This window comes from Homalodisca vitripennis, chromosome 3, assembly GCF_021130785.1.
Source record: "Homalodisca vitripennis isolate AUS2020 chromosome 3, UT_GWSS_2.1, whole genome shotgun sequence".
Lineage (NCBI taxonomy): Eukaryota > Metazoa > Arthropoda > Insecta > Hemiptera > Cicadellidae > Homalodisca > Homalodisca vitripennis.
The window spans coordinates 184,020,383-184,035,916 of record NC_060209.1 but is presented as its reverse complement, the minus strand read 5'-3'; the positions used below and the strand labels follow the sequence as shown (position 1 = coordinate 184,035,916).

The 15,534-nt window shown below is 33.8% G+C and overlaps 1 protein-coding gene across 1 annotated transcript; it reads right to left on the bottom strand.

The window, feature by feature from the left end:
* Positions 1–2,595: 2,595 nt before the first annotated feature.
* LOC124358510 lies at positions 2,596–12,863 on the bottom strand. Its single transcript, XM_046810805.1, has 4 exons — positions 12,421–12,863; positions 7,190–8,721; positions 4,467–4,610; positions 2,596–2,687 (listed from the first exon to the last, which is right to left on the bottom strand). The coding sequence occupies exons 1-4, from the start codon at positions 12,522–12,524 to the stop codon at positions 2,596–2,598; spliced, it is 1,872 nt and encodes a 623-aa protein (XP_046666761.1). The 5' UTR covers positions 12,525–12,863.
* Positions 12,864–15,534: the final 2,671 nt, after the last annotated feature.

Below are 15,534 nucleotides of genomic sequence, written 5' to 3'. Positions count from 1 at the left end.
TTCTCTTGCTATCATTCTCCAAATGGTTTGAGTGAAGAACAAGAAAAAATAGTCTATGGGCTTACTATTTCGTGCAGGACAATTTTGAGGCCCAGTGCTTGATTCCCTCACAAGAAATATTGCCTGTTGTTCCGGCTCAGGGGGATAAATAGACAACCACATGGTGGTTCTTGGTACATTAGATAATATACTAAACTAGGCCCTGGTTCATCCTGAGGCCTAGGAGGGGAACTAGGCCTATCAGCTTCAGTAAAGCCAATATGAGGTAGGCCCACATCATCTACCTCAGAATGAGTGTTGTGTTCTTCGCGCCAATCACGCACATCATCACTGTTAAGCACATAATCATCCTCACTTCCTGATGAAAAGTCAGTAAAACTGTCGCTAATGTTACCTGAACCTACATCAAAATCAGAGTTCTCCTCTTCATCACTGGACACGGGTTCTTGTACCAGTTCCCGCAAATCGCTCGATCGGTCACGAAAGTTTTCACACATTGTTCGAGTTCAATTAAACAAAAAGTTTCGGATAACACTTCAAATATAGTACGAAAACAAAACAAACATAACCTGTACAAAGTATGCGGCAACGACTGATCGACTACGATGAAACAAACGTTGTGTAACAAGCGCTACAGTTGTCGTCAGCTGTCTACCGACAGACTAGTGCGGGTGGAATAGCATTTTGCAATGTACAAAGAGAATGCAACATAAAAGCAAAGACCAACAAAACCGGTATCAATATGTAGATTGATTCTTCATATTTACGTTGGTATGATACAAAACGTGATTGGTTAATAATTATACGTTCACGAGTCGTGAAAACAAAACAGTGCAAATGGGCCGCATATGCGGCGCGGCGATGCCAATTCAGGAAGACCAAATGGGCCGCATATGCGGCGATGCCAATTCAGGAAGACCAAATGAGCCGCATGCGTGGCACATTAATCATTATTTATATACCCATTTTCTTAAGAAAGTATAATTTCTCTTCTTCTGTAATTCCAACGTTTCCAATACTACAGTAGATGATTAATCTTTATATTTATATTTTTTTATTGGTCCAATTTAAATAGTTTATTTAATTAATTTTGTAATTATAAATTGTTGTTGATGTTGGAGTGTTTTACATTGGATCCGACAGACTGCGCTACGACACTTAATACAAAGCGAACTGATACTTAACAGCTGTTAATACTTTCAGCTGAGGTTAATCAAAGAGGAAGAAACATTTGTTTACATTTAAAATTTAGAAAATTGTTATTGTAAAGTGCTTGATCAGTAGTGTAATGCAGGTTGCATAGAAGACGTCATTGCCTAATTTTAAATTTAGATTGCACCAATGATCAATAAACTATCTAATGCAATGAAAATACTATTAAACGCTATTATGAAAACAACCTCATTGTACAAATCCGTGAATGTGTGCACATAAGGTAACGAATTTGGTTAGATCGAAGGGAAATGAAAAGAGCCGAAAGAAGACGCTTTATGATAGAAATTTGTTTTCTCTGATACATTTTCTTGAAGGCACACTCCTCAATAATACTGGAAATATCTTAGACAGAAAATTAATTTTAACAGACCGAATTTGATTCTTTATAACCTAATTAGTTTATCGAGATTCATCCATATAAATTAATTATCCTGAATAACTTATCAACACCTAGCAAAAACCACGAAAGATAGAGGCAGGAAATATGGTACATACCTTCATAATGCGCCCAAGAGGCTCACGAAGGAACGACTATCAATTATCTCAGCAATGTTTAGAATGTGATAAAAAGATAATACGTAAATTTAGTGTACTGTTTTTCAACAAGAAATTGCACGCGAAGCCGCGGGCAACTGCTAGTGAACTATAATTCTCAAACTATAAAATTGATAACATAATTACTTAACTTGTAATAATAAAAATTGATTATGCGTGGGATTAAACATGGCACATTAATCATAAGGATAGTTTTAAAAACTACAGGTAGCAGACGATATTTTCTTGATATATTTAATAATTATTTATGTACACATTTTCTAAAGAAAGTATTATTCATATTCTCTTCTTCTGTAATTCCAACGTTTCCAATAATAAGTGACTAATGACTATAATTCTCAAACCATAAAATTGTAAAAATAATTATTTAACCCTTTATCCCTTTATAGGGCAAAACTGTGGGAAGATTAATTTTTAATTTTTTTTGCAGAAATGGCTTCTAGTGGGACAAAATGACATATAAATAATACTTTTAACAATTTTGTGTGTGATCTTATATGATTTATGGGGTGGGAAATAATTATCCCACAGACCATTATACACATATCACCAGGGGGAAATTATTATCCCAAAGTTACTTACCAATACATTTAATGAATAAGACGTAATGAATAAAAACCAAGCCATCAAGATTATATAGAGTTTATTGTAAAACAAATGTAGAAAACTAAACCTAACGGTTGTGAAATGGTGCAAAGCACAGTTTACAAAGTGCTACACCACATGTTTCACACAATATGTTACTCCGTTTGCCTTTTGCTTTAGAACAAAAAGCACACCTTCTGTATTTGTCAATAATGGTTGGCAAGTGATCCCCAACATTGCTCAGGCGTACAGTGTTCTGAACAGGTCCTTGTCGGTTCGGATTACTCCTTTTTCGGCTGTACCCTGGGGCAGGTGGTGGTCCTCTTCTTTTTCTGGATGAATATGAATCAATCAAGCCATTTACTAATGCAGATCTAAACTGTAAGTGTGAAACCCCTTTTACTTTATTCTTTTTACAATACCGTTCTTGAAGAATGAAACTGTTCACTACAGCAGTTTTAATAAAATAATAGGACAGTTTTATTCACCATTTTCTAGATTTCCTAGAAATGGAATAAGGAGACATATTTCGGTCGAAAAGATCCACTCCGCCCATGTGTCTGTTATAATCAGCTACTGCTGCAGGGCATTTAGCATTTTCTTTAACTCCTTTAGAGTTGGTCCTGAGGACAACTTCGGTCTTACTAGGGTTGTGCATATTCGAAATAACTGAAACAGCTTTGGTTCCTCGGTCCTTCCATTTGACCACACTTATATCTGTGGGGCTTTGGCATTGAGCAAAGTCATGCTCATGTTTTTGCAGCTCATTATTGGCTTTCAATAATTTAAGAGGATATTCCGCCCTATCCCATCTGATGGTACCACATGCAAAAGTTTTTTTTTTTCTAATAAAGAGTCAAAAAGATGGACAAAACTGAAAAGGTTATCAAAATATAAACACATGTTTTGTTCAGTGAATGTCTCTGATAAAAAGTTTACAACATTTGCTCCAAGTCCTAATTCTGGGTTGCCATCTTTCCTACCAGTGTATACTTTAAACTTCAGTAAGAAGCCTGAAACAGCACATGCCAGAGCCCATATTTTGAAACCACGTTTTATTGGTTTTTTTGGCATGTACTGTTTCAACGTACTCCTGCCTTTGAAAGCAGCCAAACTCTCATCAATCGCTAAGGATCTAGAGGGGGCAAACATCTCAGAATATTTTTTGGAAAGATGGTCAAGCAAAGGTCTTAGTTTGAATAGTTTGTCAAATTCAGGAGAGCCAATTTTTGGCATTTTGTTGTTGATGTGTATAAAGCGAAGTATTTTAAAAAATCTCTTCAAAGGCATCACTCGAGAAATTCTGTCCACGTGAAAATGTTCATCTTGGGACCAATACGAACGAATCGAAGGCAAATGGTGGAATCTCATAAAAATTAAAATGCCAAGGAAAGCATAAAACTCTTCAACAGTGAGATTAAGTTCAGTTCCGTTTTGTTGGGCATAATTATTTGATTCCTGCACAATCAATTTACAAATATCAGGATCAATTATATTCTGAAAAATCAATGTTGGATTAGTGTAGTCTAGATCCAGTATTACACCAAAAGGTTGGTCATAGGAACTGCTTTCAAAATGTATTGGTGTATTTGAAAAGTTTGACCAATAGTATTTGGGAGTATTTTCCTGTTTTTTTCTTGGCTTTAGTAGTTTTTTCACTTATTGCCTTCCTTTTGTTTTTGTTTTGTGATGGCTTGCCTAACACAGAACATTTCTTAGTAGTAGGCCTAGATGGAACATTTAGAAGTAGGCCGGTACAGCTCTGTTTTATATTAGCCTGAGGTAGGTCTGCATTAATTTTCTCTTTATTAGGTCCACTGATACTTGCTGTTGGAGGAGGACTATAGGACAGATCTTCGTCCGTATCATCTGAAAACAAGTTCTCAGTCTCCTCAAAGTCTAAAACTAAACGGGGTTTTTTTGGCCTTAAATTTAAGACAGAAAAATCAGCCTTACTAGTTGTAGGGAGCAATAACATTGGGTCAGCGATACTTTTTGGAGGTGCGGACATCAGGTCTTCATCTGAGAGTAGGCTAGTTGAAAGGTCGTCTTGTTTTGGAGTAAGAGGAGATGTACTGCTGTCTATATTGTGAGAGTAAGAGTTATCGGACCTGGTAGAAGAAACCGAAGCGGAGTCCCCTTGTAAAGGTAAATCATCCTCTGCACCAGAGTCAGGGAAAATTCATCGGAGAAAATAGCCTGCTCGTCCGTTATTTCTGCTCGTAATAGCTCCGCTATTTCTTCATCGTCCATTGCTTTACAAACCCCAAAAAGGTATAAGTAAATTAGGCAGACAGTATAGCAATAAATTATTGGTTGGCACAAAAAACAGTAAATGACCAAATAGGATAAAATACACATCGGGGAAAGTTGATTGTCAGGGCCAATGAAGAAATCACCCACCTTATGATGTTTATAGATAAAAACTGACAAAATGCCTACACATTTCTATTAGGCTTGGTAGATATTCTTGAGATGATAATTTCCCTCATGAAGTATGAGCATTGTGGTCAGTGGGATAGTTATTTCCCACCTCATAAAAAGAGGTATAACATCTTAGCCGTAATCAAAATACTAAATCCAAGTATATATACTGAAATATAGACGAACTTATATTGATAACAAGTAGTTATTCGACCTAAAGACGAATTTATTCATTTCGTAAAGAATTCGGAAAATATCAAAACAAACATAACCTAACCATGACTACTTGTTGCGTGTTGATCAACAGTATATTATCTGGTAATAAATCCCAAGTAATATTATAACTTACCAATATTCTGATAGTAAAAAACATAGAGAATCTAAAACTTAGCCTACTTCCAAAATATGCTGTTTTCTGAAGAACGCAGTCAAAATCAAACAAAGTAGAGTCAAACTAAACAACCAATTTCATAGTATACGGCAACCGGCAGTGGGATAATAATTTCCCACTTAACTACATGCAGTTCATTCAGACAGAAGTGTCTGCGAACAGACCAAGTAGGAAACCAGGGAACGATAGATGTACATATGTATTATATGAAATACAAGTGGGAAACTATTACCCCAGAATGAGTTTGGAGTAAAATTACTTTCAAAGTACCAAAACATGGTGGGAAATTATTCACCCTATACCCTATAAAGGGAGGGCATAATTGAAGAGCACTTTTCCAAAACCTGCTAAGTCCAAAAAGGTAATTTTTTCAGGAAAACCATTTTTTGAACAACCGCTCATTAATTTATCAGATTACTTTGCACCATATTAAGTTAAAAGAAGTACTTACTTATTTAAATATTTGAAAACACTGATTTTTTAAAATTTAAATGAATTAAGTCAATTTTTGAGAAGGCTTTTTTCCAAGGACTTAGTGATGTTTGGAAAAAACGTGGGACTTAGAAGTATTTGGAAAAAATGTTTTAATACTACATTAGGTGTTCCCCAGTAATAACATTAACAGGATTGAAAAAAATTAAACTAAGCTTTTACAATATAATATTTCATTGTCAAAGACTTTACAGAAAAGGTTCCTGTTCGTCATAAACTACTTCGGAATGATCTTGCACTGCCACATCTGAAACTACGTCTTGAAGCGCTTTACCGTAGTATTGCTGGTCCTCTTCAGATAATTGAACAAATTTCAAAAGTTCTTGCACATCCTTTTTCTTTTTTTGACTGATGTGATTGCTTTCATTTACAACATTGACCAGCCTGTAGAGTGAAGTCCAGATTTTTTAAGAAATTCTTCTTTTTGATTTCATGCTTACTGTAATCTCCAGAGTAGCTATTTTTAACAAATATACAGCTTTCTCCCTTTTCATATTTGAAAACACGCTGTTCTCTCATTGAAAAAGGCATTTATGTTTTAAAAATGGTATCTGCATTCTTTTTCAAATTTAATACCTTCCAGCCTCTACCTAGAAGTTTTAGAGTGCCATGTTCCTGCAAAATATCGTGGTATTGCTGCGGAGAAATTATTTTTTCCTCACTCCGTTATTTCTTTTCTATTCTTCCAAACACACGATCTGGGGGCATGAAACTATGGCCTCTTATAGGGAAAACATGTTCTATTGTTTCAAAGATCTTACTCCTTTGTACATAATCAAGAAGTAATCCCACCATTGTCGAATTTTTATTCTGACTTGACGCTGCATCTGAAAACAGTCGAAGAATTTTGGGACCAGAACCTTCATGGACTGTCTCCTGATATTTGAGGGCTCTAACTGCAAAAGTCACACTCTCCACTTTTTAAAATTTTACGAAAATAGCAAAAAACTGCTACTTGCATTATAAATAAAGTAACCTTGGTAACCATTATATGTTCTTAGAGTTGGCATTCCATCGAATTAGATTTACAACATTTTTTGTATATAAAAGCACTCTAACATAGTGAAAAATGCCTTTAAACTTTGGAGAATGTGAGTTTTGTATTCTCAAACTGGAGAATGTTAGTTTTGCAATAATCCGATATGGAGATTGTTACTTTTGACACCAAACATTGTAGGCTTTCAAAGACAAGAAAATAGTAATAAATTAATATGCTTAGACATAATTACTGGGGATTTATAAGGTACGGTATTAAAACTCATAAAATGAAGAAATCAGAGAACCAAAGTTTTATTGCCTATTCATTTAGGACTTCTGTACAGTATTTTAAATTTGGTAACAAGGCATCTCTTCGGCTCGTTGGCAACCTTCCTCATCGTCACCAATTACTTCGACTTCAGGGTCATCTAATACATGTCTAAAAAACTCCAGGGATTCATTCTGTCGCCATTCATTTCCATAATGTTTTAGTAGAAGAGTGTTTACATCAGCCTTTTTTTCTTTCTTTCCAACACTGTTAGGGCCTACCTTTAACAATAGTCACTGGTCTTATGTTGTTAAGGCTTCTCCCTCTTTTTACTATACTTCTTGCTGCTTGTTCAGGATTTGCTTTTAGGCGATAGGTACATTCTCCTTGTACCAAAACCGTTTCATTGTTACCATTACTCTCCTTAGTAAAGTAGACCCGCCTACAAGACTGGATACCAAAATGCCATGTACTTGTCTTGCGTATGTGTTGCTCCACCTCAGATTTCCAATCAAGGTTCACAGTATCAACGCCAAGTTTTTTCACTGTAGCAAAATTTCCTATGATGTCAATGTACTCCTGTGGGCTTACAATTACTTCACATCGCTTTATCTCCTTCTCGACATTGCCAAACACCCTATCTGGGGGGATAAAACTATGACCTGTCATTGGGAAAACTAACTGTACCTCCTTGATGTTATCAGGTGCATTGACAAACCATGAGCACACCATAGTGATTAAAATTGAATTTTTATTTTGACCCCCACACCCGTCGCTAATAAGTCGAACAGTCATGTAGGGGGTCAGATCAATAGAATTCAAAGTGTCATATAAACAGGATGAAATCTCATTGGATCCCTTAGAAAACTCATTCTCTGTCCACGTGTAAGCTGTTACATTATCTTTGTCAAGTTTGGATTTTGAATGGCCCTTTACAACACAAAAATTATTTAAATATAGCTGACGGGTGTAGTAGGAGGACTGATCCGGAAGTTTAGGTAGAGGTTGATTTTTTTGGCAATCGAAAGATAATATTAGGAGATCTTCACGGTCTTCTTGTAACAAACCGTAAAATGCTTGTGATCGTAGCTTGTGGACCCGTTTCTCAACAAGAAGCATGTTTCGCTCGGCATCACTCTTTGTCGACTTTATTTTTTCTGCCAATTCTAGGCAAGTAGAACATACGTCCACCCTAGGTGATCCGAATCCCAAGTTGTATTTTCTATTAAAAATATATCTAAAATAACTGTCTTTCACTTTAAGGTGATCTTCCGCATTGGTCTGATACATTCGCCAGAGCTTCTTTATATTTAGTTCTGCAGGCAAATATTTCCGGCCACTTCTGTTTGTACAGTAATGAGTTTCACTGCACTTTAAACTATTAATAAACGTCATAATACTTTCTTTTTTAGCCACAAATCTGTTACCAGTAGTGTCACCGCCTCTCCTCTCCTTCGGCATTTCATGTTTGTAATAAAACCGGTCAGCAATTTTATTAATTCTAAATCTGGAAATATTTAAGGCCCTCAGAAAAGTACCCAAACACACCGGAACCATTTTCTTCTCACGGTTTGTTATGAAATATTTTGCTCTAGCTTGTTTTTTAATATTTTTTTGGTTTTTGGGTCTTCTTCGCTTTATCACGTTCATTGTTATATGCTTTAGAACAAAGTTGTCTTGGTATATTTTATCATGTTCCTTATAAAAAGCAGAATGAAATCTTCTTATGTCCTGGGCTGTCAATGATCGGCAAAGTAGGGCGCCTTTGGTGTGGTTACACGTAGGAAAATCCGGAAAACCCTTCGGAGCATATCTGAAAACAAAAAAATAAAAATAATATGCTGATTCTAACATTTTATTCAGCAATTATTTCTATTTTCTTGTCTCAGAGAACCACAATGATATATTAGCATTTCGTGTCAAAAGTAACAAAGGCCTAAGTCCTATTTGCTAAAATTGCATACGCCTAGAGAATGACAAGCATCCAAAAGCTATGCCTCAGACCGGTACGTAAGTTAAATATAGTTAAATAAGTAAATATTTATGCAATAAAAAGTTTTATTTCTTAATTAACCCGGTCTTTGAAACATGGCAAATAGGTTATGAACATAGACAGTAGACAGTAGACAGTAGACAAATGCTTTATTTCAAGAAAGTTCACAATACTTTTAAACATTCCAAGAGCTCACAGAGCTCGTGCGGAAATACTATTAACATACGAAACAAAATTAATTACAGCATACTTTATTAGTTGTCAGCCAGTCTCTGTAACAATTATTAGTTCATCATTATATCAACACTATTAACTTCAAGTAACAACATGCATTTTCTAATATTTAACAGAACACGCATCTGAACAGTTAAATTCCGTGCCAAATTATTTAACTACCAATTTTCACAAAAAATATCAACAATTAATAAATAAACTACTATTAAAAATCAAAAATAAATTTTTTAAAAGCTACATCTAACAAAAAACATCTGCAATAAATAAACAAATACAAACCAACAATAATATACAGAAAAACAACTAACAGATCAACAACAATATACAATAAATTCTAACAGAAATATATCAACAATAAACCATATATAATTAACAATTCAATAAATATATTTTTAATACGAAACAAAGTTTAAAACGATTTCCTAATTATGATATTTTTGTCAATACACAAAATACACAAAAATATATAAGCTATGCTTCTGAGATGCAGACTAATACCATTACTATATATTAATTTCGTTTTTGAGAATTGCGCTCTTAACTTTCATTTTAAAACGAGGTTTCCCCTCATTTAAAATGTCGTTACCAAAGTGTACAATAATCTTATTGAAATTTTCTTTTCCAACAACAACAAAACTGTCTTCTACAAAATTCTTTTCTGAAATTCGGCGTTGAAATAGTAATAAATTGCGAAGTTCGCGTAGGAGCATTAAATTGTTTCAAGCTATATTTGCCAAAAAACTTATATGTATGCAACAAACCAGTCAACAAATACAACTGATCAATTGTAAGATAATCATTCTTCGAAAATAAATAAGACATACTCTCTGATTTTTTAATAAAATGTATAGTGTTCTTATTGCAAACCTTTGTATCATTACAATTGATTTTAATACTGTAGGGTAAGTCCCCCCATAATGAATGATGCCATAACGAGCTGTACTTTCGAACCAAGTGATCTGTAAAGGGAATTTTAAATGCTCCTTCCTTAAAAAAGTTCCTTATATAATATAAAGCATAATTGATTTTTTTGAGTTTTGATTCTAAGTACTCCACATGTTTATTCCACTTTAACTTACTATCAATAAAAACGCCTAAATACTTAACTGAGTCAACAAAACCAATATTTTCACATGTACATTCATATAAGCATTGATGATTGTGACAGACCAATTGAAATTCTAACGTGAGATTTATCTACATCGCATGAAGAACCAGTGAACAAAATACATTTAGACTTTGAATTATTTATCAAAAGCCTGTTTAATATTAACCAATTTGAAATAACCTCTAGATCTCTATTTATTTTAGCTTTAAGGGGCATATCGGTTCACAGCTGAACACACAATAGCAGTGTCGTCTGCATAGGCAAATATGGACGAATTCAATGGAATACTCAATAAATCATTGATATAGATCAAAAACATTAACGGACCTGCCACCCCACCTTGAGCAACACCGTACCTAATGTGCAATAACTCACTATATGTATTGTTTATTTTGACTGTTTGTCTTCTGTTTTTGCAAAAAGGATTCTAGTAATTTATATGCAAGGCCACTATTCCATATCCCTTAATTTTGTCTAATAATATATCAATATCTACAACGTCAAACGCTTTCTTAAAATCCAAATATACAGCTAAAAGTACACTACTGCGATCAACTAGTGATGCTATTTCCACATATATGTTCTTCAATTGCCAAATCAGTACCACGATTTGGCAAAAACCCACATTGCTGTGGTGTGAAAAAATTGCTTTTGTTTAAAAAATATTTTAAAAGTTCCTCCTTAATAAATACCTCAAATATTTTAGCAATAGTGTTTATAAGGGAGATTGGCCGATATGAGGAGACGAGCATATCATCACCCGACTTAAAAACAGGCACCACAACTGCGTCCTTGAAGCTTGTGGGAAAAGACACCCTGTTTCAATGATTTTTCATAAATGGTTGTAAGGACTGGTGCTAATGTATCAATATTATTCTTTATTGATAAAATATTTATACCATCGAGACCAGAACTTTTTGTATTTTTCATACTGGAGACTATCCTAAGCACATCGTTAATACCTATGGTGAACTTAATCAAAGTAAACAACACTATCTAAATGACTCTCAATAAACATGTCACACCCAAAAGACTCATATCTTAAATCATTCACTATATTTACAAAATAATTGTTAAAATAATTGCTAATAAGAAATCTCATTTTCATGAACAGGCAAAATTACATTGTTAACATTGACTTTTTTCATTTCATGCTTTCTTTTTTTCATTATGTCCCTTACAACAGACCAGTACTTTTTACTATCACCATTATTTCTCTCTATGATGGAAGAATAATAATTTATTTTTGCCTCCCTGATTCTTTTTGTTACAAGCTTAGATAAACTAGTATACTCTACTTTAATATTTTGATCAATCTATTCATAGAAAAACATTTTAAACAATGTGTTCTTCCTATTTATTAGTGAAACTAATGCATTAGTTACCCACGGTTTACGCTTTCTATTTTTTACTGTTTATCTTTTTCAATCTATATGATTTTTCAAGACAAGAGTTATAAATGCCATAAAAATTCTTTACACATTCGTTTACATCATCAGTAGAATAAACTGTTTCCCAATCAGCCGTGCATAGCTGTCTGCGCATTACTCCCTCATCAACAATTCTATAATACGGAACAGTATCATTATTGGCTTCCTTATGGATATTAGTGTGAGCAGATAACTCAACAGTTACAGCAAAATGATCACTTATATTCAGATTTAGAACACTACAATCAAAACGTATGTTCTTAGAATTTCTAATTAAAATATGATCAAGGCAGCTTACAGAGTTATTACTAATTCTTGTCGGAAGGGTAATACAATTTTTAAATCCATAAGCAGAAACTAAACTTAAATAATTTTTTCCAGACCCTATATTTTTTATTGTACATATGTTTAAGTCTCCAATAATTAAGGTTGGATCACATGAATTCTGCAGTATATTTTCAAAATCTACTTTAAATGCATTGTAGGTAAATTTACAAAACACCTATAAATAGCATATAGCGATATTTTGTAAGAAAGTTTATCTTCATTTTCAACTTTGAAGGAAATGTGAATAATTTCAGCAGTGGGCAGCAATAGCAACTGATAAGAGTGTTGCAGTCCAGAGGTCAGGTACACAGCAATGCCCACCAGCCTGGTTGTCTGGTCTGGGCCTGAACCAGCATGTCATATCCTGGTAGTTGGTATTGTTCTTGTGGTATAGAGGTTATGTATGAAGGTTTTGGTTACCTTTTCTTTTTTGCCTGGGCTCTTTTCCAGTGGTTTGGTGCTCGAACCTTCTTCCTGGGTGTTTCTCCTTTACTTTTATCACTTGGTCTTACACTAATATCCATTTTTAAGCTATTTAACGCATAAAACAGAAACAGTACACCACTACACTGACTTCCTACTTACAAAACATTAGCAAAACAGACGATACAGGGTGCAGTGTCACGTGACTCAAACAAGCCTTCCTATTGGCTGAAATGGAGAATGTGAATTTTGCATTCAAAGACTTTGGAGAATGTGAGTTTTGAAAACAAACGTAATTTTCACCGTTAAAATAAAGTGGGATACTGTTAGTTTTGCTTTAAAACTCTTAGATCAATATGTGCAAAGCTATGAATATAATTAGAATATACCCAAAAGTCAATTTCGAAAAAAATTGGAGAATGTGACTTTTGCAGTTAGAGCCCTCATTTATCCTCTAAGTGAGACAAAAAATGATGAAGAGCAGAAGCAACTTCATTTGATCCTCTTCCAGACTGGTCTTCAGTCCATGAATAGATAAATGTGTTATTTTTATCTTGGATCTCTTCATGAACTATAAAGGTTAGGTTATATAACCATATCTGACGAGCATAAAATATTTCGGTTACTCTTATCATAGGCAATTGCTGATTTTGTTGCATGTCGAATGCAACATTTAGGACTCCTTCTTCATTCATTTTCAAAATTTCATAAAACTTTCTAGCTCGCAATTTATGAAGTCTATACTGACCCATTAAGTTGGCTTTTTTTGCTGGAGATTTTAAACACTTCATTTTTAATTTTATTTCTTCGCAAAAAGAACATACATCTGCTTTAGGATTCCCAAATCCTATATTGAATTTTTTCTGAAAAATATCTTAAAAATTTGTTTTACGATGCTACAGGCAAGGACTCTTTTCGCCTTATTTCTTTCCACAGCCGCCACATTGTTTTAACCGATAAATCTGGGGCCATATACACCCGAACACTCTTACATCTTCCATAATGGCTTTCTCGACATTTTATGTATTCTATGATGGAGGATGTTGTATCAGTATTTTTTAATTTTTGACGTGTCCCTCCTCTTTTTTCTTTCCTATCTGTGCCAACAGCACTAAGGTGTTTTGATATACCATTTAGGCGAAATCTACTTATACTGGTCAAGGAAGAAAAGCTTTGAGCACATACCCGCAACATTTGCCCAGATTTCTTTCCTACAACGTATTGAGTAAGTAGCCTAGGTCTAGGATCTTTCTTCTCTAAGGCCTTTTTAGGCCTATGGCGTTTGGCTCCACAATCATAATATATTTCATAAGAAAATTGTCCTGTTCAACTTTAGACCGATTAGAATATAGTTTGCTATCTTCTTCTACCTCGTCCTGGAAGCACAACTTGAGGGCTTATAAGCCCTTCTAAATCAAAATCACTCATACTAAAGTTTTAAAAGTATATACTTAAAAACTGGAAACATAAATGCAACACACTGGCAGCTTAAAACATCAACAAGTGAGGTTATGTTTATTACTGCTATACCACATAATAGCTTGAGTCAGTCAGCTGTTGTCCTGTATTGCGCATGCTACTGGACATGGTGAGTTTTGGAAAAAACCTCTGAGGGACCTAGATAAGTTTTGGAAAAAAATCTGTTTTTCTTTTATTAAAATAAATGTGACTAAGAAGGTTTAGGAAAAAGTTATTATAATGCATAGTAGAGCTGTGAATGTTTAATAATGTAGTGATAGCAACTCAATTTATAAAAAAAATGGGCTTAGCAGTTATTGGAAAAGAGCTCTTCAATTCTGGGACCCTTTAAAAGTTCAATTTTTTTTCTAGGCATTTAGTAATGTTCCTACTAATTACAAAAAAATATTTTTCCCCATATATTATACTACTTTTATATATATATATATATATATATATATATATATATATATATATAAGTAGATAGTAATATGGGGTTCCTGGCGCACTTTCGGAGCCGACCGAAAAGCAATGTAAAATACTGTTCAATGTACCATAAAGGAAGCTGAGAAATAACACAGCAAATCTCAATGAAAAATTAACCGAATCTACAGTCGTTCGTCTCCAAAAGCGATCCAGGATCGGTTCATTACTATCTACTCCTGAGGAATGAAAAATTAACCGAATCTGAGCTTCTACTTTCTTAAGCTGTGCTTTGTAAAATGTTGTCAAATCTGCTACGAATAAAGGATTTATCTTAATAAAATTTAATCAATTTAAAACATTTTTACTAAAAACATACTGTACTTTAATAAAAAACTTTTCTACTAAATAAACAACATGAACTCACCAAAGTCTCTACAATTTCTAGCATTAAAACAGTGCAACAAAGATGAATTCAACGAATTACCAAAACATTTTAAAGAACAGTTGATACTTTCCTTAAATGATACAGAATTCAAAGAACTTGTAAAGTCTTTTGCAGAAAAAACGTCTAATGGAGTGTTTTACTATCGGCAAAAAACTAAAAAAGTAAGGGATTACATATTTAATATAATTACGAAAGATATTGAAAAGAAAGTAAAAAATAAACAAACAGAGAGTTTTCATCGTTTTTTTATGACATTTTTCCCATATTATACGTCCTTTCAAGATAATCAAGACTTAATTGATGAATTTCTTAGGAATTTTTGTGAGTATCAAGATTTATCAACACAATTCATTAAAGAGCATTATAGAATTTTTCTTATAGAATATAGCCACATTTTGTGTGAAACAAAAGGTATTACTGTAGATAATATTCCATGTGATTCCTATGAAGAAAGACACCAACTATGGTTATCAAAACAGTACTATGACGTGGGGAGGGACTGCAAGTTTTAGAGTTAAGACTTTATTCTACAAAGTTAATTGTTATAATTTCTTTATCTTTTATAGTCTTCTTTCCAGTAACAATCAAGTGTAATTTTTCATTTTTGTTTAATTCTTTAATCTTTTTTTCATCCAAAACAGTCAAAAATCTGTTCGGCAAGTGTACTTTACAATCTTCCAACTCGGCAATTATTGTAAACCCGAATTTATCTTTCATTTTCTCCAAATTCAAGATTCTATGTTTCTTCCTTTCTTCCAATTCATTTAACTTCTTATACTCTT

What these genes read in the sequence shown, in the direction of transcription:
- LOC124358510 (XM_046810805.1), bottom strand. Translation starts at nt 12,524, where the DNA reads ATGGATATTAGTGTAAGACCAAGTGATAAAAGTAAAGGAGAAACACCC. An exon ending in GCCCAGGCAAAAAAGAAAAG is followed by an intron (nt 8,722 to 12,420) that starts GTAACCAAAACC and finishes TTTTGTTTTCAG; the next exon opens with ATATGCTCCGAAGGGTTTTC. An exon ending in ACCAGTGACTATTGTTAAAG is followed by an intron (nt 4,611 to 7,189) that starts GTAGGCCCTAAC and finishes GGGTTTGTAAAG; the next exon opens with CAATGGACGATGAAGAAATA.